The sequence below is a fragment of the Mauremys mutica genome, chromosome 3 (assembly GCF_020497125.1).
Source record: "Mauremys mutica isolate MM-2020 ecotype Southern chromosome 3, ASM2049712v1, whole genome shotgun sequence".
Taxonomy (NCBI): domain Eukaryota; kingdom Metazoa; phylum Chordata; order Testudines; family Geoemydidae; genus Mauremys; species Mauremys mutica.
Window position 1 is genome coordinate 25,190,879 of NC_059074.1, and position 21,070 is coordinate 25,211,948.

The 21,070-nt window shown below is 43.3% G+C and overlaps 1 protein-coding gene across 1 annotated transcript; it reads left to right on the forward strand.

Annotated features, from left to right (window-relative positions):
* Positions 1–800: 800 nt before the first annotated feature.
* Positions 801–8,407, forward strand: RDH14 (retinol dehydrogenase 14). Its single transcript, XM_045010704.1, has 2 exons — positions 801–1,220; positions 7,527–8,407. The coding sequence occupies exons 1-2, from the start codon at positions 864–866 to the stop codon at positions 8,142–8,144; spliced, it is 975 nt and encodes a 324-aa protein (XP_044866639.1). The 5' UTR covers positions 801–863; the 3' UTR covers positions 8,145–8,407.
* Positions 8,408–21,070: the final 12,663 nt, after the last annotated feature.

The window sequence follows — 21,070 nt, forward strand, 5'->3', positions numbered from 1 at the left end:
TTGTAAACAACCTTTTATATATTTGAAAACTGTTATTGAGTCCCCCCTCAGTCTTCTCTTCTTGAGACTGAACCAATTTTTTTTCCAACCTTCCCTCGTAGGTCCTGTTTTCTAGACCAGTAATCATTTGTGTTGCTTTCCTCTGGACTTTCTCCCATGTCTCCCCATTTGTCGTTAGAGCAGCAAAGAATCCTGTGGCACCTTATAGACTAACAGACGTTTGGCAGCATGAGCTTTCGTGGGTGAATATTCTTTGCTGCTTTTACAGATCCAGACTAACACGGCTACCCCTCTGATACTTGACACCATTTGTCGTTGTGTATCTGATTTTTCATTGTAGTACTTTGCACCTGCTGTCTTCCCTGAATGCTACCTTGTTGATGTCAGAACAGAGTTCTCCCTTTTGTCAAGGGAGCTTTGATTTCTTCAGTCTTTCGGGCTCAGACCCAGACCTGGCTGGGAAAGTCACAAGACCAGGGTGGTGGCTGCAGCAGGAGACACTTTTCTCTGCTCAAACGCTTCTGCGTCTCTGTCTGGGGTACCAGCAGCTCAGGGGCTGCCCTGCACGGGGGCGGGCTGCGTAGCGCACAGCACGTGGCCAGACATCGCTGTACCTGAGCTCGGGGCTCGCCCAGCCCAAGGGGCGCGCTGCACTGGGCAGCACTTTGAACCGCCGCTAGGGGAGGCGGATGAAACTACGAGTCCCAGAATGCAAAGCGAAGGGGACCGCGCGGGCCAATCGGTATCTCACCACCCGTGGGCGGCACTGAGCATCCAGCGCCGGCTGCGCCCTGGGAAAAACGCCGGGGCGGGTGTCGTTCGGCCCCTGCTCGCGGCTCCCTCCTGGCCCCGAGCGCTGGGCTATGGCCGCTGCGGCGCTGCTGGCCGCGGCGTTGGGCGGGGGGCTGCTGCTCATCGCCCGCCGCTACCTGACCGGGGCCGGCCGGGCTTCGCGGGCCGCGGGGGCCGCGCTGATGCGGGGCAAGACGGTGATCGTCACGGGCGCGAACAGCGGGCTGGGCCGGGCCACGGCGGCCGAGCTGCTGCGGAGGCAGGCCCGGGTGATCATGGGCTGCCGGGACCGCGGCCGCGCCGAGCAGGCGGCCCGCGAGATCCGCGCCGAGCTGGGCGCCCAGGCGGAGGGCGGGGAGCTGGTGATCAGGGAGCTGGACCTGGCCTCGCTGCGCTCCGTGCGCAGCTTCTGCCAGCGGGTGCTGCAGGTACAGGGGGCGGGGAGAGGGCAGGCTGGGGGAGGAGGGGTGGGGAGAGGGGGCAGAGGAAGGGATGGAGTGAGAGGAGAGGGCAGGCTGGGGGAGGAGGGGGAGGAGGAGAGGGGGCAGAGAAAGGGATGGAGTGAGGGGAGAGGGTTGGCTGGGGGTGAGGAGGAGGTGGAGAGGGGGCAGAGGAAGGGATGGAGTGAGGGGAGAGGGTTGGCAGGGGGTCGAGGAGGAGGCGGAGAGGGGGCAGAGGAAGGGATGGAGTGAGGGGAGAGGGTTGGCTGGGGGTCGAGGAGGAGGAGGAGAGGGGGCAGGAAGGGATGGAGAGAGGGGGGAGGGTTGGCGGGGGGGTGAGGAGGAGGCGGAGAGGGGGCAGAGGAAGGGATGGAGTGAGGGGAGAGGGTTGGCTGGGGGGCGAGGAGGAGGAGGAGAGGGGGCAGAGGAAGGGATGGAGTGAGGGGAGAGGGCAGGGTGGGGGAGGAGGAGGAGGAGGAGAGGGGGCAGAGGAAGGGATGGAGTGAGGGAGAGGGTTGGCTGGGGGGCGAGGAGGAGGTGGAGAGGGTGCAGGAAGGGATGGAGTGAGGGGAGAGGGTTGGCTGGGGGGCGAGGAGGAGGAGAGGGGGCAGGAAGGGATGGAGTGAGGGGAGAGGGTTGGCTGGGGGGTGAGGAGGAGGAGAGGGGGCAGGAAGGGATGGAGTGAGGGGAGAGGGTTGGCTGGGGTCGAGGAGGAGGCGGAGAGGGGGCAGAGGAAGGGATGGAGTGAGGGGAGAGGGTTGGCTGGGGTCGAGGAGGAGGCGGAGAGGGGGCAGAGGAAGGGATGGAGTGAGGGGAGAGGGTTGGCTGGGGGGTGAGGAGGAGGAGAGGGGGCAGGAAGGGATGGAGTGAGGGGAGAGGGTTGGCTGGGGTCGAGGAGGAGGCGGAGAAGGGGCAGAGGAAGGGATGGAGTGAGGGGAGAGGGTTGGCTGGGGGTGAGGAGGAGGTGGAGAGGGGGCAGAGGAAGGGATGGAGTGAGGGAGAGGGTTGGCTGGGGGGTGAGGAGGAGGAGAGGGGGCAGGAAGGGATGGAGTGAGGGGAGAGGGTTGGCTGGGGTCGAGGAGGAGGCGGAGAGGGGGCAGAGGAAGGGATGGAGTGAGGGGAGAGGGTTGGCTGGGGGTCGAGGAGGAGGAGGGGGGCAGGAAGGGATGGAGTGAGGGGAGAGGGCAGGCTGGGGGGTGAGGAGGAGGAGGGGGGCAGGAAGGGATGGAGTGAGGGGAGAGGTTGGCTGGGGGGTGAGGAAGAGGAGGAGAGGGGGCAGGAAGGGATGGAGTGAGGGGAGAGGGCAGGCTGGGGGGTGAGGAGGAGGAGGGGGCAGGAAGGGATGGAGTGAGGGGAGAGGGTTGGCTGGGGGGCGAGGAGGAGGAGGAGAGGGGGCAGAGGAAGGGATGGAGTGGGGGAGAGGGCAGGCTGGGGGCGAGGAGGAGGAGAGGGGGCAGAGAAAGGGATGGAGTGAGGGGAGAGGGTTGGCTGGGGGGCGAGGAGGTGGAGAGGGGGCAGAGGAAGGGATGGAGTGAGGGGAGAGGGTTGGCGAGGGGGCAGAGGAAGGGATGGAGTGAGGGGAGAGGGTTGGCTGGGGGGTGAGGAGGAGAGGGGGCAGAGGAAGGGATGGAGTGAGGGGAGAGGGTTGGCTGGGGGGTGAGGAGGAGGCGGAGAGGGGGCAGAGGAAGGGATGGAGTGAGGGGAGAGGGTAGGCTGGGGGGCGAGGAGGAGGATGGGGTAGGTTGGGAGGGATGGTGTAGGGGGAGAAGGATGGGGGAGGGCTGGAGTGAGGCAAGAGGAAGCTCGTATGGGGGTTACAGGGCCTTGGTGAAGGTTATATGGGAGATGGCATGTGAGAGAACTAGTTGTTCCAAGGGCAGACATAGCGTTGGCATCATCCTATCCTTTGTAGACGACTGGAGTTTGTCAGCAAATCATTCTGTATGTCTAATTAGCAGCCCTTGTGCAGGTTTGCAACTCAGGAACATTCCTGTCTCTCACTCCCTTATCCAGTAAGGGCTACAAAGTCTTCAGATTACCCCTTTGGCGACTTGGGGTTCTTCAGTGCTGAAATTGAGTGAAGATTAGCAGCTTTTGTCAGGGCTATTCTTGCATCTTGTAGGGTATTAAAAATAATCCCAAAATATTTTGGGATGTGATGTAATGTTTTGGTGCATTCTTATGTATTGATTTTTAACCCAGGGAACAAAGCCTTATTAGGCCAAAGTATCCTTTCCTAGGGAAATTTTCCTGTTCCACTAGCTGTGTTGACCGGTCAGAAGAAGGACCGGGCCCATGGAGTTATACAGTGCAGCCAGAAGTCACCTTCACAAGCTTATATCAAGATGGAGCAGGCAAAGGGCAATCTCTGGAGGCAAAGAAAAAACTAGGGCAGCTGCAATATGCTGCGGTTTATTCTGCAAGGCATCTGGGAATTTGTGACTGTGAATTGGCTTAAGTGTGAGCCCCCTTCTGCCTACAGCATAGAGGATAGGCTGCAGTGAGAGAGCACTTCATGGGGTCATCTGAATCCAATCTACATTGAGCACGTTTCTATTACAGTACACCCTCTCTCTAATGCCTTTCATAGTAACGAATCTTTGGATATAATGAACTCAGTCCCTGGATCCCACGTCCAGCCATAGTGATATGTCGGGGGCTGTCAGTCGTAGGGCTGGAGGAGCTGTCAGCTGTCTCCTCCTCCCCTCTCCATCATGGGTCTCTATTTGGATAATCACCCCCTTGCTATAATGAACAAATGGCTTGGATCCTGAGGGATTTGTTATATCTAGGGTATACTATATGTCCGTAATCGTTCTGACTTTGTTAGACCTATCCTGGATCCTGCAAGCCTACTTTGTGAGGTGCTCACTAGGGTCATACAGGCTTTCCTAAGAGATTTTGTAGAAGGGCATGAGCAAGCCAACAAATGGTTTCACTGGGCATCTCATGGATACAATTTACACTGTTTAGGGATATCCCAAAATAGAGGAAAGGGTGTGTGCTGTGGGGAAACTACATAATGGTAGAAAATGAGCTAATGCTGGAACTGCCACCCTGTATAACACTGGGGTAAATATTTTCTTGATATCATTTTCTTAATCCATGAAATGTCATCATCTTAACACTTGATGTTTCAACATAACTTCACATTAATAATAATGTGATGAATACCGGTATTCTCTTTCTCTTCACCCTTTTGGGCCTTTAACATAATTTGCCAGGAGGCTGGTGTCATTTCTGATTTGAAATATTTGGCAGACACTCAGATAATATTGGGAGGCATGATGAAGAAATTGTATCATCTTTCAAACAGATTGGATTGAGTGTTTTTTCAAATGCTAGATCTCTGGATTCAATTCACAGGGCAGGTCCATGCACTTGGAAGTCATGTTTGACATATATGTAAAGAGGGAATGAGTCAGGACCCAGTTGTCATCTTTTAGGATTTTACTATCTCATCTTGGGAGAGGGGGAAAGTTTCTCTGATGCTGGAGAAAAAGGCAGCTAATAGCTTTCTTTTGTTGATACTCTTAATAGGAACAAAAAGTGAATAATCTTGGCTTAAATAAAGTTGAGAGCTAAACATGAGTTTTTAAAGTGATGTGCCAGATTCACTTCACAGGATTTGTGTTAACACTTTCTTCTGTTTTGGATTGTGTGGGTTCCCACTTACTGAACTGAGGAACAATAAGGAAAATCCAGTCAAAACTTCCAATTTTCTCCTGGTTCTAACTAAAACGATGAATAAGCTTGATGCAAAAATCCACTATTCAGTCTGGGTTTTCTAGACTGTAGGGGCCCTGTTTGAGGCACTTTCTCTGGGTTTTAAATGAAAAGCTAGACAGGTATCTCATAACTTGGAATATTTTTGTGCACGTTTCACAGTGTTCTAATTTATAACAGTCCCTTAACTATATAGTTTATTTTTCCAGGGTGTATTAAAGATGTCTCTCCCCATTGTGTCTAGACAGGAATACTATTGCACTCTTTGGGTCCGAACACCGACCCAAGAGGCCCTTGAAGTAATCAAGGCAGGAAGGGTTATATTTTAGAGAAAAAGCTAAATGTTTCTTGAAAATCTGTAGGATCCCCACACATTTGGGTAACTAAATGACACACTTAAACAAAGGTGTCAGAAACCATGAGTTTAACTGAAGAAGAAATATCTGGAATAATGAAGACGAGTGGTAAAAAGGGCTACAGCGGTGGGTCTCTCGTAGTCTGTTGGACCTCTCCAATCTTTGCAGATAAGAAAATTGTAAGGGGAGTGAAAAGAAGGAAGATAAGTGTTAGGGCCAACACAGTGTGAATCTCATTTTAGGACGTGTTATGTGTGTGCATTTTCCTCCTCCTTTAAACAGAACAAAAACACTAATAGAAAAGACCCACAGAAACAACAGGGGAAATTGACTAAAGCCTTAATTCTGTAATTGGTTTGTCATGGATGGACAGCTGTGCCCATGGAAAACTCCACTGACTTCAGTGGGAAACCATTTAGGGCCAACTGCGTAGATCCAGTTGCAGGATCTGGGCTTGTTTGACTTTACAGGGGAAACTGAATGTGACTATACACAAAGTGCTGTGAAATGCACAAAGTAAACACTGGGAAAACAACATATCCTTTTTTCTAATCTGGTGTAGTGCCTCATAGGTGTTAGTGATACATTTAAAAAACAGTGATTTTTAAGCTGGCTGTCTCCCTATTGGCAAAACCAAATAAAGTGTTGTCTTTTCACAAGCAAAATTGAGAACAAAATAGCGAGGCATGAGATGAAGTGTGTGGGGTGACATACCCGGGAGTGAGCTGGAGACAGCCTGGGAAGGTAGTGCCGCTATTGGGTTTATTTCTACTGGTATCTGCTGTTTTAGAATCCCCTCACCACGGCGTAAATGATGGAGAAAACAAAATGATTGAGGTGACTAGTTCTAGAAACACTTCCAAAGGGCTGTAGTACATACACACTTATGTTATTCCCCTCCTTTTCTGAACTTCTGACTCCTTCCTGAAGTTGTCTGTAAGATAAAGGAGGTTCCTAGATTGATAAGTTGGGTGTTTAGATACCTAATTTTCATTTTTCACTTTTTTAGCCTCACTGCACAAAGACCAACAGCATTGTGTATTCAGAGTAATATGCTGGCTTCAGTGATAAATTGTTACATCTTTCAGTACTATGCAGCTATGGGGGAGATGTAAATTCTTTCCGACTCATGCATGAAGGACCCAATCCTGTGAGATGTTGAGCATCCTCAACTCCCATTGATATCAGTAGGAGTTATGGGAACTTAGCATCTTGCAGGATCAAGCCCCAGCTTGATTTAATTATTAACTAAATTCCAAATGCAGGATCAGATTCTGCTCCAAGTTATACTTGTGCCACTGATGGCAAAATGTGTGGATTATTAAGTTTCAAAGGTGTAAATGAGGATAGAATCTGGCCTGCAGAAAATTTCTTACTGGTGGTAAGGAGCCAGAAAGAGCTCAGCTAGACTTCCAGAGCCTCTGTTAAATTTGCAGGACTGGCAGGAAAAGAGGGGTGAGGGTGGGGGGCAGATTGTTGTAAACTGAGCATTCAGATTGAAACATGGAACTTTATAGTGACACTTGTGTGAAGTCATTTTTCAGAGTGGAACCACACTTTGAAACTCCTAAGATCTTTCCCTCTTGGAGTTCTGGGTGCACAGACTATGCAGGTTTTGGAGCATAAGTATTAATCATTAATAGCAGTGTTTTCAAAATTTATCATAAATCTAATTATTTTTCCCTAATCAAATGATGAGTTTAAAATTTGTTGGTAGTGTCTCTTTAACCCTAAATCCCTGCCTCAAAGAGCTAGATTAACTTTTAGTTCTTTGTTTGTACAGTGCTTGGCACAATAGGCTCTATGACCAGGGCTTCTAGGTGCTACCACAGTATAAATACAAACCAGTGGTACATGTATCAGCTTTTCTTTAATGTCACATCCTGATAATTCTTTGGAAAGAAATTGGTATTACAGAATAACTTCAGTGGATTTCAATTAAAAAATGCTATTCTTGAAAAATGTTTATATTTTAGCTATATTCAGAGTAACACAGCCCCCCCTCCATCCCATGTGATTTGATACTCCTCTTACTGACAACTATCAATACACTTATTTTTTCCAAGATTACATTAAAATAACCATGACTTAGAAAATCCCATTTTAGAGGATGAGCAGTTGAATGTTTTTTCCTAATAAAGGTCAGTGAATACAATTAATCTTAATAACAGATTGCTGTGTTTATAAATCTGATTATTTTTGCTATTTTAAGGAAGAGCCGAGACTGGATGTTCTGATCAATAATGCGGGGATATTCCAGTGTCCGTACATGAAGACAGAGGATGGTTTCGAGATGCAGTTTGGTGTCAACCACTTGGGTCATTTCTTGCTCACTAACCTCCTCCTTGGCCTCCTCAAAAGTTCTGCCCCAAGCAGGATTGTGGTAGTTTCTTCCAAACTTTACAAATATGGAGAGATCAACTTTGAAGACTTGAACAGTGAGATAAGTTACAATAAAAGTTTTGGCTACAGTCGCAGTAAACTGGCTAACATACTATTCACCAGGGAGCTAGCCCGCCGATTGGAAGGCACAGGAGTCACTGTCAACGTGCTTCATCCCGGTATAGTCCGAACCAATCTAGGCAGATACATGAATATTCCTTTGCTGGCAAAACCCCTCTTCAATTTGGTGTCATGGGCTTTCTTCAAAACCCCATTGGAAGGAGCCCAGACTTCTATTTATTTGGCCTCCTCTGCAGAAGTAGAGGGTGTGTCAGGCAAGTATTTTGGGGATTGCAAAGAGGAAGAACTGCTGCCTAAAGCCATGGATGATTTAGTTGCAAGAAAACTTTGGGATATCAGTGAAGTGATGGTTGGATTATTAAAATAAATGCTAGGAAAAAAGACCTACTGAAAGGAATGAAGATAACTAATATTTTGCTACCCTGAAGCTTTCTGCAATGGTATTTCCCCCTTGAATGGTGTGAAACACAAATTACTTTGCTCATAGATTTCAAAGCTACTAGGTTTAAAATCCGTATTTTGAAAAAAAAAATACAGAACTAGAATCTAACAGCCTGGGTGTTTGAATATATTTCAGCATTAAATCTCTTCGGAAAGCTACTTGTTCTACAAATAAAAAGTTATTTGCTATGTAATGTATATGCTTCTTTGTTGTCTTCCACTATTTGATCTCAGACATCGCACTGTATTGCATTGTAGGTGAAATGTGTGGCTGTTTGCTTTTTCTTGTAGATGGTTTGTGAATCCATCCTAATACCAATAACAGTGTTGGGTTGGTGAGCAATCCAAGCTAAAAATGTGAAAGATTTTACCAGTGAGTTGTGAGCACTCTTCCTCTATAATCCTCTAGGCCTCTGAATACTGTTTCATAGCACAAAAACTCTTTCCCACAACTGCATATCACTGGCTGCCTGAACAGGAACTATATCAAGCCATATTATAACTCAGCTGTGGGTCACAAGTCAGATATTTTCAAGATGGCCTTCCATAAATTAGCATCTGTCACTGCCATTAATCTAGTATATATGTTTGTTTGTACAGCAGGTTCCATTTTATTTGGGTCAGACCTGCTCTTCTGGAGATATGAATCCAGGCCCCTATCCTGCACTAAACCTTGGGCTGGTGGATGCCCCACCATTGACTTCAGTAGGTCTTTATGTGACTGGAGGGTGTGTCAGAGCCCAAAATCTGATCCTATGGTTTGTTTTGTGAATTGTCTATTTATAGATTTTTATCATACTGCCTTTCATAGTGAAATGTGCATATGGTTCAGTCTAATATGCCCCACAATTCTTCCTGATAAGTCATCTTCTGTGTAAGTGCATAGATTCATAGACTCTAGGACTGGAAAGGACCTCGAGAGGTCATCGAGTCCAGTCCCCTGCTCTCGTGGCAGGACCAAATACTGTCTAGACCATCCCCGATAGACATTTATCTAACCTACTCTTAAATATCTCCAGAGATGGAGATTCCACAACTTCCCTAAGGCAATTTATTCCAGTGTTTAACCACCCTGACAGTTAGGAACTTTTTCCTAATGTCCAAACTAAACCTCCCTTGCTGCAGTTTAAGCCCATTGCTTCTTGCTCTATCCTTAGAGGCTAAGATGAACAAGTTTTCTCCCTCCTCCTTATGATGCCCTTTTAGATACCTGAAACCTGCTATCATGTCCCCTCTCAGTCTTCTCTTTTCCAAACTAAACAAACCCAATTCTTTCAGCCTTCCTTCATAGGTCATGTTCTCTAGACCTTTAATCATTCTTGTTGCTTTTCTCTGGACCCGCTCCAATTTCTCCACATCTTTCTTGAAATGCGGTGCCCAGAACTGGACACAATACTCCAGTTGAGGCCTAACCAGCACAGAGTAGAGCGGAAGAATGACTTCTTGTGTCTTGCTCACAACACACCTATTAATACATCCCAGAATCATGTTTGCTTTTTTTGCAACAGCATCACACTGTTGACTCATATTTAGCTTGTGGTCCACTATAACCCCTAGATCCCTATCTGCCGTACTCCTTCCTAGACAGTCTCTTCCCATTCTGCATATGTGAAACTGATTGTTCCTTCCTAAGTGGAGCACTTTGCATTTGTCTTTATTAAACTTCATCCTGTTTACCTCCGACCATTTCTCCAATTTGTCCAGATCATTTTGAATTATGACCCTATCCTCCAAAGCAGTTGCAATCCCTCCCAGTTTGGTATCATCTGCAAACTTAAGCGTACTTTCTATGCCAATATCTAAGTCGCTGATGATACTTATTTCCTTAACCTCACTAATGCGTACATGGTACAAATATGATCAAGAAACTAATACACAAACTTGACAAAAGTAGCCTTGGCAACTATCCTACATAGGCTTAGAGAGTCTCTACTATGCAGAGATAATGGAATTAAAATATGCCAAAAATAAATATAGGGATATTACATAAAGATGCCTCCCTTATTATTTTAAAATAAATATATAACTTCAGTAACTATTTCCGGTTAATTATGATTTGCTTGTGTCTCTTTAGTAATTTTATTTAACAGCACCAATTTAAGGTAAAAGTAAATTTAATGAATATGAAGAAAGTAGTGCTTTGGGGTCTTGATTACTACTATTAATTTATATATACATATTAAAGATTGAAGTGTTTGAAGCTTAATCTATCACACTATAAATCCTTATTGGCTCAACACTTGAGGTAACACCATGTTTGAGATTCTCAGGTCATTTACGATGTATGTGTTCTAACTCATACTCACTGCATGTTGTTCTGTATGTTCTAACTCACACACTGTATTGTGCTCAATCCCTTCCACACCTCTTTCCAGAGATACAGTGCTGTGGATATAGGAAAGAGACATAGCAGGAGCTCCATGCTTTTGGGAGGAAGACAGAAAAATCTAGAACATAAGTTAAGGGGGAAAATTGATTTTTTTTAAAGTTCCTGTAACAATAGTTACAGCATATATTGCTCACTATATTGTAATTGCAGCATATATTGCTCACTTTTAGGCAACAGAACCTGTAGGAGTAGAACCGAAGTGTGTGATTGTGTACTCTGAATGTTTGACACAAACATGCTGTTTGTAAATAATGCAGAGAGCCATCCCAGAGAGAGGATGGAAATATGGTTAGAGAATAAACAGGTATTCAACCTGTGAAATCCTATTTTACGTTTATCTTGCGTCTTTCATCTAAAACACTATATGTAATACCATTGAAATGCAACCCTGGCTGGAGTGGAAGGCACCATGCAGCATAATACTGAGGGCAAGGCGAAAGTTTTGACCAATTGTACCAGGGCACAAACTCTTCTGACAAAAAACAAGATGGGTTCTCTCAAGTCCCTACAGACCAGAAGATACCTTTAGCGCCTTTGGTGAAACAGTAAAAAAACCAAGGTAACATAAATAGAACTCAAATTTATGATCTGTGATCCACTGTTCCATTGCTACCCCGTCAAAACCACTGTGTGCATGTTAGAAGAGGGTCATGGATGCCTACCGGGGCATAGCTTGCAAAGAAAAGTGTCATGCTGAAAAGCACTTAAGTGGGAATTCTGTACCTTAATCCCTTAGGCACAGGCATGCTAGGGAGATTTTCAGAGATTTGCTGAAGGTTAGACAGGGAGTCGGTGGCATACTTTGCTGAATCAAGACTGTCATTTTTTGCTGTCTTTGTTCATGCAAACAGGGCTTGTGTACATATTTAATATTTAAAAAAAAAAAGAGTACAGAAGAAAATACTGAGTCTTTGGCCGTTGAGACACTTACTCTAAAAAGACCCAAAATCTACAACTGTGAGGGGGCAGCTGTACATAGCATGAGACTTCCAGTACAAATTGTCCATCTTAATATGAGATAAATGATCAGTTTTTCCATGATGCAATGAAAAAAGAAATATTGTTTTAACTCCCATTTCATTCTTTTGTGGTTGCTCATTTTGCCCATGTAAGCTTCCTACTATGAGAAAGCATCACAGGCTTCAAAGCCTGAGTCCTGTGAAAATAGGGTAAGGGCATGAGGGGATTATGTGGATATGGATAGTTCCCAGTTTAAATACATTTGATTTATTTCCACTTCAGGCCATAAAGAAAATAACTTGCAAGAGTCATTCAAATAATTTTAGTATACAAGGCCTATTCCCCTTTACATATACATTTTCCCAAGTTAATCTTGAAGGAGCTATTTGGCTGGCATAAAGATCCAGGAGGCCTAGACAACCAAATCATTATTTTTGATGTGTCTCAGAGTGGAACTGATATTTCTCATAACAGAAAAACTGCCTCCTTACAGGCTTCTTACCCACCCCCTCAGCTACCAGAAGTGCCCTTGCACCTGTTGTGACTGGACTCAGATTTGAGAACTTATATTTGAATATTTAATTGATTCCAAATGTTCTAAACCAGAGTTTCTCAAACTGTGGTCGCTATAAGGTGTGTGCCTGGGAAGCCGCACACAAGAGAATGAAGGGCCACCCACCTAATTAGTGGAGCCGTGCAGGTATGGCTCCACTAATTAGGTGCCTAGACCCTGGAAAAGACACACATGTAAGGTGAGGTGGTAGTCTTGGGGGGAATACTGGGTAGGTGGGAGGGGGAAGTGGGGTGAGAAGAGGGAGGGGGGAATTTGGGAGGTGCAGGGCTGCAGCAGCTAGGGAAAGAGGTGACTTTCTCCAGCTCCAGGGCTGCCGGGGAGAGACACACGTCCTTCCTAGCTCAGCTCTGTGGCTGCTATGGTGGTGGAGAGGCCCCCCCACTTCCCAGTCATAGCAGCAGGGGAGAAAGGGAGAGCCCTCCCCACTTCCCAGTCCAAGCTCGGGGACTGCCGCAGCAGGGGAGAAAGGGCACATTCACATTCATTGCATTAGAAAGGCAAGACTACTGATATAAAAATATGAGTTGTGTGCTTTTATTTGTAGAACAAAAAAAGGTAATTATTAAGTTTGTGTATATATATCTCTATATATCTATATCTATATCTAATCTGTGTATATATATATATATATATATATATATATATAATCGCTTTTATCCAAACATCTTACAATGGTTAGCTAACAGTGCAAACAACATTTGGAAACATCATTAAGTGGTCTGCCGAGACCCTCAGCAATTTTCAAGTTTGAGAACCACTGTTGTAAAAAGCATAGTGAAGGGAACATGTTACTAATCATCCTTCAGAAAGGCTGGCACACCAGCCATCTAATAAAGTTAACAAACCTCTCCTGCAAGTTGGAATTTTTTTACTTCTTAAATATTTGCAGAGAAAATGAAGACTCACTGTAACTAGGAGGGGTGGGGGACAATGGACGGATGGCCTGGATGCCATGAGTGCTGCAAGATGCTGAGGTAATATCTTTTATTGGAACAGCTTCTGTTGGCAAAAAAGACGAGCTTTTGAGCTACACAGAGTTGAAGAAGAGCTCACCTACAGAAGTTGTTCCAATAAAAATTACCACATTCACCTTGTCTGTCTGACATCCTGGGATCAGTATGGTATAACAACACTAAATGAAATGCTGCCACCATAAGCATCAAGCTTGAAATACAGCCCAATTCTGGAAGGTGTTGAACACCTTGCCAGCTGCCAAGGATCCTAAACTCCCAGGATGAAACCCTGGCCCTATTGAAGTCAATGATAATTTTCAATAGGGCCAGGATTTCACTTCCCATCGACTTAAAGTGAAGTCAATGGGAGCTTAAGATTGTCTATGCATTGTGGGGTCAGGCCATTAGACTGCTTGGAAGTGCATGTTCAAATCCTGTCCAGCTTTTTTTGCCCTTTCTTTGTTAGATACATTAATCTTTGGGTAGATTATTGTGTATGTACCTTTCCAAAAAGACCTAAAAAACCATAGTCTTTACTGTGTGGACATTAAAGATTCCAAGGCCTTTTCTGTAAGAGTTAGGGTCCACTCCATGGTTATCCTTTGCCAATATGTTATTATCTCCACCATGCTGTTGCTCCGAGAATCAATTCTCTAGCTGGCTACTACCCTCCATCCATGCCAGAGGTGACTGCAGTTCAGTGGTGAGTAAAGTGATTCCTGCATATGAAGTGCCCAATCCTGTAATCCTCATCCTATAGTCCTTAGGGAGCCCAAGTGACCTCTTGTGCGAATAAAGACCATTGATTGGGCTGAGATGCATGGGGGTGACAAAGCCTACAATACAAACATTGAAGTTTAACAGTCACATTTTCAAGGGTGGCCTCTTTTTGGGTTCTCAACTTGAGACACCCCAGGCCTGATTTTCTGAGGTGCTGAATACCTGCAACGCCACTTGAAGTCAACAGGAACTGCAGTTGCTCGAAACTACAATTAGCAGGAAAATGTTGGATTCTAAAGTTTTTCAGTGGAAAAACATGGACCTTTTTTGCAAAATGTTTTGAATTTTCCTCATTTTTGATTAGTTCTACTCAAACCCTCTGAAAATCAGGTCAAAAGTGGCTCAAATTGTGCTCCCCAAATCTTGAGGCATCCTAATTCAGAGAGTACTTTTGAAAATTTTGGCCATACTACTTTCCTAAAATGAACAACTTCAAAACACTTTTCTTAATATCGCATGTATCCATGGTCATGTGTTGTTATTAATAAATTGTATTCCAGTAGCACTGAGGCTCCAACCAAGCCTGAGGCCCAGGCACAGTAGAAGCAGAGTAGGAGATGATGTATTATCCATAAAACAAAGGCAACAGTGATGTCCCCTTAAGCATACTTGCGACAAAGGTTAAGGCCTATCAACCTACTTTGCTGTTTGAATTTGTTTATTTAAATAAAGTTTGCTTTTGGACATCTATTATTTCTAAAAGGGGTTAAAGCATTGGGAAAAGTGTAAATGGTCATTGCTTCAACAACACAGAAACATGTTTGCTATGGAAAACACATAAAATGACAGGAAATGGCTTAACCGGGGAGGTGTTCAATTTTAAGGCTTCTGTTGACAGAAGTTGATGAGTGAAAATATTGCATTCAGTAAGGAGCGTGGAATTTTGGTGCAGCCTAGAGGGACAGCTTTGTACTATGGTGGTCTAAATTGGGATTTTACATTAATGTAACCAATCAGAACCCTTGTTAAAGCTAGAGTCAAAAGGGAAGACTGAGCAAAAGCACCACAAAGTTTATCTTTTGCTCATCTGGAAGAGTTTATTTTAAAAACAGAACATTGTTTGCTGCTGTTGAAATGAAAGTGTGAGAGTTGCAGCTTTCTTCTGATGCCATCTGGCAGATGATTTAATGGTGTGTGGTATTCACTAATCCAAATAACCCTGTGTGCGGTAACCATTGTATCTTTACTGATCATGCAGCTGGGTTGACTGAACTTTAGAGGGCTCATGCAATCTATCGATGGTGGGACTGTAGATAATTTAAAATGAGCACAGTATTAAAGAAATGTATAGGATACAAAACATGCCTGCCAAATCCATGGTGTTTTTATTAAGAATCCTCCCTTTTATTGACCCTAATTCAGATTGTTGTATGCAGTGCAGTTGTAGCCGTGTTGGTCCCAGAATATTAATAAAAAATATTACCTCACCCACCTTGTCTGTCTCATGTCAGATCAACATTTTGCCTCAAGTCTGTGGTCTTGATTCACCACATGAACTCTACTAGTTCTATGCCAGTTACTTCACTGAAATCAATACCAATACCAGCATAACCTTGGAATAACAGAATCATGTATGGGACTTAGTGCTGACCATTCAAAAGGCTTTCTCCTTTAGATTTGTTCAATGTTTTTGTTAATTATATAGTTGAATTTCTAACTGTTGTCCTTTTTGTGAGTTATTTCTTTTCAGTTTTAAGGCCAGTTTAAAATTAATGAAAGCACCACATTCATTGATTAACCCTGGAAATAAAAGTCACGCATAGAATTATATTATAAGGACAAGAAAGGAGATACAGATATATATAAATGCACTGGAAAGAACGTGGTACAATTGAATCCAAGAATGCAAAAGAGAAGGTGTCAAAAAATATACATGAGATGGTCTCAGCTATATGTCATGGAATAGAATTCAGAGATTCTTCAGAATAAATATTTTGGGCTGGATTTGTCTCTCACCAATTTTAAAATGGTGAAACTTCACTGACTTCAGAGCAATTTCTCCTGATTGAGTCTGTAAGTGGTTAGAGTATCAGAACCATTATTAATATCAACATACCATTATTTCTGTGTATTTCCATTTCCAAATTAAGGCCCTGCTTTTGGAATTGGATCCACTAGCATGGACCTCAGGATGATAGAATTACACAGTTTCTCTTTTAAGTCCAGGAGGTACCATTATATCATCTAGACTGACTTCCTGAATAACACAGGCAAAAGAATTTCACCCAGTTACCCTTCTGTTGAGCCCAATAACTTGTGTTTGGCTAAAGCACATCTCCTAGAAAGCATCCAATTTAGATGTGAAGACATCAAGAGATGGAGAATCCACCCCCTTCCCTTGGTATTTTGTTCCAATGGTTAGTCACCCTCACTGTCTTATTTCCAGTTTGAATTTGACTTTCACTTTCAGCCATGGATTCTTGTTGTGCTTTTCTCCAGTGGATTGAAGAACCTTTTAGTTCCCAATATTTTCTCCCTGTGAAGATATTTATGCACTGTAATCATGTCACCTTTAGATCTGTTTGTTTTTTTTAAATAAACTAAGCAGATGGAGCTCCTTAAATCTCTCTATGGCATTTTTTCCCCCAGCTCATGAATAATTTTTGTGGATCTTCTCTATACCCTCTCCAGTTTTTTCTATATATATATATTTTAAAATGTAGACCCCAGAATCCCATTGTCGGTCTGCCTTATACAGAAGTAAAGTCACTTCCCTACTCCCACACCTTGTTGTCCTAAATGCTCCATGGTCCTCGCGAGACCTCACTCTGTTTTTTTAGCTACCATGGGATTCTTAACAGTTCTATATCAAAAAAGTTATAGATTCAGAGTAATTGCAAATGTAAGGAGGGAAAGAAATAAAGACAATATAATATATGGAATACATTTTTTAAAAGTTGATATTACTTTACTGTACTTTGCAATTTCCCCCTATGAATCACATGAAACATACACATATGGTGGGATTTTTCAATGGGACTTGTGCTCCTAAGTCACGGAGGTGCTTTTAAAATTCACCCCACAAGTGAAATATTTTCTTTAAAATTAATCCTGATCTCTGTCTTTTACCCTAAGAATTGAATAAGTAAGAATGGAATAATCACACAACTGGTGTTAGGAAGTGGAGTTTGATTGCAAATGGGACAAGAGACAATGCAGAGGTGAGAAAAGGAAGCGAATCCATTTTCCATTCCTTTGATATCTGATTTGAATTCATTACATTCATCAGTTTAATATCAGATCCTCCCCTGGTTGGTGCAGTGGTAGGGTTCGGTGAGCCCTACACTGTAGACTTTCTGCTGTCTAGAGGGGCATCCTTCACAATAGGCTGTGGCAAAAATGAAGGGGGTGGGGGTTACTTAATTTGTCCAATGAGCAGAAGTAGCTCTAACTCACTATTCACTGTTATCTGCTGACAGTCACTTATGGCTTAGGACCAGACATGCCCCTTAAGCTGCAGATGTGATGCATGCGCTTGTAAGACAAGGCTTTTCCTGCAGCCATATAAGGAGAGCAACAGCCATTAGCTAAGAAGCAGGAAGTCACATCCTCACATTCCATCTAAATGACATTAAAACAGTGTAATATGTGGCTGTTAAGAAGGCAATGCTGTCCTAATAGTACCCACCATCACCAGATAAAGAAACAGATCTTAAGATGGTTAAAGAAAACTTTGTTTGATAGAATCCTGTCTGGCAAGAAATCACTTATCAACAGTTGTGGTTGTGAAATCCCTACTTCTTTATTGATTTGTCTTTATGGTCCCCACTTCTCTATTTTTCATCTGTATGGTCTCTGGTTCTCTTAATTGTTTCTGTCCGTTACACAACTAATTTTGCTAGGTGTGAAATCAACTGTGGTGGTGGGGTATGATTGGCTAACGAATTGTTTTACAATATGTTAGGATTGGTTAGAAAATTATTTAGTAATATTTTAGTAAAATGATTGGTTACGGGACAGCTAAGCAGCACTCAAGTTTCACTATATAAACTGGGGTCCAAAAGGAAGTTCTTTTGGAACCAACTCCAGGACACAGCCCCAAGATCAGAGCTGCCAGACCTCAACACCCTGCCAATCACACTATGCAGCAGCTGGAGTCCCCAGATAAACTGATCATAACTGGCCAGAAGAAAAAGTTCATCTGCCTTATTGGGAGTGCTGAGCATTGTATGCTCAGTGTGGATTCTGTTATGGTGATTGTTAATAAATAGAGGTTAAGGATATTACTGTATAAGGCTCTTTCACTGGTAAAAGACCTCGCAGACCTGTAGAGCCCTGAGTCCACAGGGAATGGGTGTTATACCTAGAGCCCTGAGCCCATGGAGGGGTGGAGCCCGGAGCCCATGGAGAGGTAAAGTTGGGTGCCTTAAACCCAGAACCTTAGGAACTGGGGAAGGGTGGGGGTGCCTAAATTAACAGGGTTATGCCTTGAGCCCACAGAAGGGTAAAGATGGGTGTGCTAGAGAGTGTGCGGGTAACAGGCTGACATATTAACTCATCTGCTCTCCTAGATTCTGATCCAAAGCCTAATAAAATCAACTGAAAGACTCCAATGGGCTTTGGTCCCCTAGTTCTGCCTTGAGCTCTCAGATAGGATCCTGCCCTGCTGCTTATGGATGGAAAAGGCCCCTACATCTTCTTTCTCACTTGTCCATCAGGCTAGGAGAGGTTTGGGGTCCTGATTCAGCAAAATACTTTAAGCACATACTTAAGTTCATCCCTATTCATCAAAGTATTTAAGCATGTGCTTAAGTGGGATGTTTGCTTTTAATGTACATACTTGACTTTTTGAAGCTACTGAGGCTTTGTCTATCTTCAAAGTTACACTAGTTTAATTAAATGTGTGATTTTAAAATGATTTATTTAAAGTGATTCAAAACCCTGTGTGGATACTCTTAATTTATTTTAAAACTGGTCTAAATCAATTCCTTACCAAGTTAAGCTAAAATACCAATATAAAACAGCTTTAAATTGAATTAAGAGTACCCACATGGGGTTTTGCACCAGTTTTAATTGTTTTTTTAAAATCAATTTAAGGTTAAACTGGCGCAATGTTGAATATTGGCAAGACTATCATTGTTATTAATTTTCACCTCTAGAAGCACTTGTGTTGGAAAGCATTTGAAATGGTAGCTGATTCACAAAGCTCATTGCACGCTCACAGTGGGGATTCATCATCACTTTCATTAGGTTTTATTATCATCACCTTCAATGGCACATACAATGTTTATTACATCACTCTATAAGATGTTTAAACATTATATGACAAACAAATACTTCCTAGCACCTGGCTGTCTGGCTGACCTTTGTTCTGTGTAGTTTGTTTTGCCACTGTAGATTTTTTATGTGCACTTCTGCACGTGATCCAGGTGATGAGATCACATATAACTAATGCATCCTTGACACATCTATTATTCTTGGTCTAATTTGATTCCACAGAGCTCTGACAAAGAAAGGTCACCGCAGCAGACTTTGCTAGGGAAATGAATGTACACACAGACATCTGCAATTAATGATGCCCTAGTATACTTAATGCACTATAAGTTCAGCATTTTATCAAGAAGATTGCTTAGATCTGTCTCTTTGAACACTAATTTAGGAATTTTGGCAAAGACCACATAGAGTAATTTGTATAATTTATTATAGTAACAATATTTGATGAAACAACAAATATAAACAATCCTGCAGTGCTCAAAGAAAACAGAGGAACTCATGTATTGCTGTAGTAGTAGGTCTGATCTCAGTAGTGTACAGGTAATATATTTTGAAATAGAAATATGCATTGCAAAATTGTTCTCATAAGACCCTTTTATGGACTATTTTTCTCCCTCTCTTCCTTTATGTTTCGCCCTCTCTCTTTTTACATTCTTTTATTCTTTCGTCATCTTTATTGTTTAAGTGAAACAAGAGAAAACATATATTTTTACACTAGGAAAAAAGCACAAATTCTTCTCAGCTGCTGTTAAAAAATGCTGGAACTCAACTGCCCTAGGTTCTTATTCACTTTCTGGAATACAAACAATGCAGCTTACAAAACAATGTGAACAGCAATAATGTCACATGTAAATGTTGATTTATTCCAGGCTCTCTTTTTGCAGCAGGAAACCCCAGGCTTATCAAGTAGGGGCTTTGTTGCCAAAAGATAATTAAAATAGCATTAAGTGGTCATGTAGTTAATCTAGTAAGAGAAATGCATTTGTATTGTTGATTTTACTTAATAATTTATTTGTCGTGCTGTTGATTTGACTTGTGCAAAGATGGAAATAAATATAACTGAAGGGCTTGATCGTGGCTTTGATGAGTGCAGTATAGTACCTATATGGAATAGAAAATAAAAGGCAGAACATTGTTGTGCTACCTCAGAAGCAGACCGGGATATTGTGAATGTGATTCAAGGAGTCACAGGCTTTGTCTACACTACACACCTTAAAGCGGCACAGCTGTACCGCTGCAGTTGTGCCGATCTAAGATTTCCCGTGTAGCTGCTCTATGCCAGGGGGGAGAGCTCTTCCATTGGCATAATTAAAACACCCCTAACAAGAGGCGATAGCTATGTTGTCAGGAGAGCATCTTCCGCTGACATTGTGCTGTCCACACTGGCGCTTTTGTCGGTGAAATTTTGTCGGGGTGTGTTTTCACACCCCTGACCAACAAAAGTTTTACCGACAAAAGTACTAGTGTAGACGAAGTCAAAATTTCCTTCACGGTTCCCCTACTGCTCTGAGAGGGAGCATATTTCTGAGCCCTGTACCTAGTGCAGTGTATGCTTCTCTGATGTGCCTGGCACCCCCTTATTCCCCTGTGCCACCACAGTTACTAGGCCAGAGTTGAGTCCTAAAGCGTTATAAATTTTAGAGAAGTGTATTCTTAAATTTCAACATTTCTAGTTAGCAACACTTCCCAATTCTCATTGTAGCAGATTTTTAAAAGCACCTACAAAATGTAGGAGTATAAATCCCAATGACTTTCAATGAAATCTTTTCTCATCAATCAAGTAAAAAAATCTCCTCTATGATTATTTGTTAATAACCATCATTGTGTTCAGTCCTGTACTGGTGCGGGGTAGACAATGAGGCCCAATGGGTTTTTCTCCATGTTTAAAATTCATAACATGAAATGTTGTGTCAACTGTTAGTCAATTTCTGTGAATTAACTTCGTCTGCAGTGTATGATACTGTACTTCATTAAAATGCCAC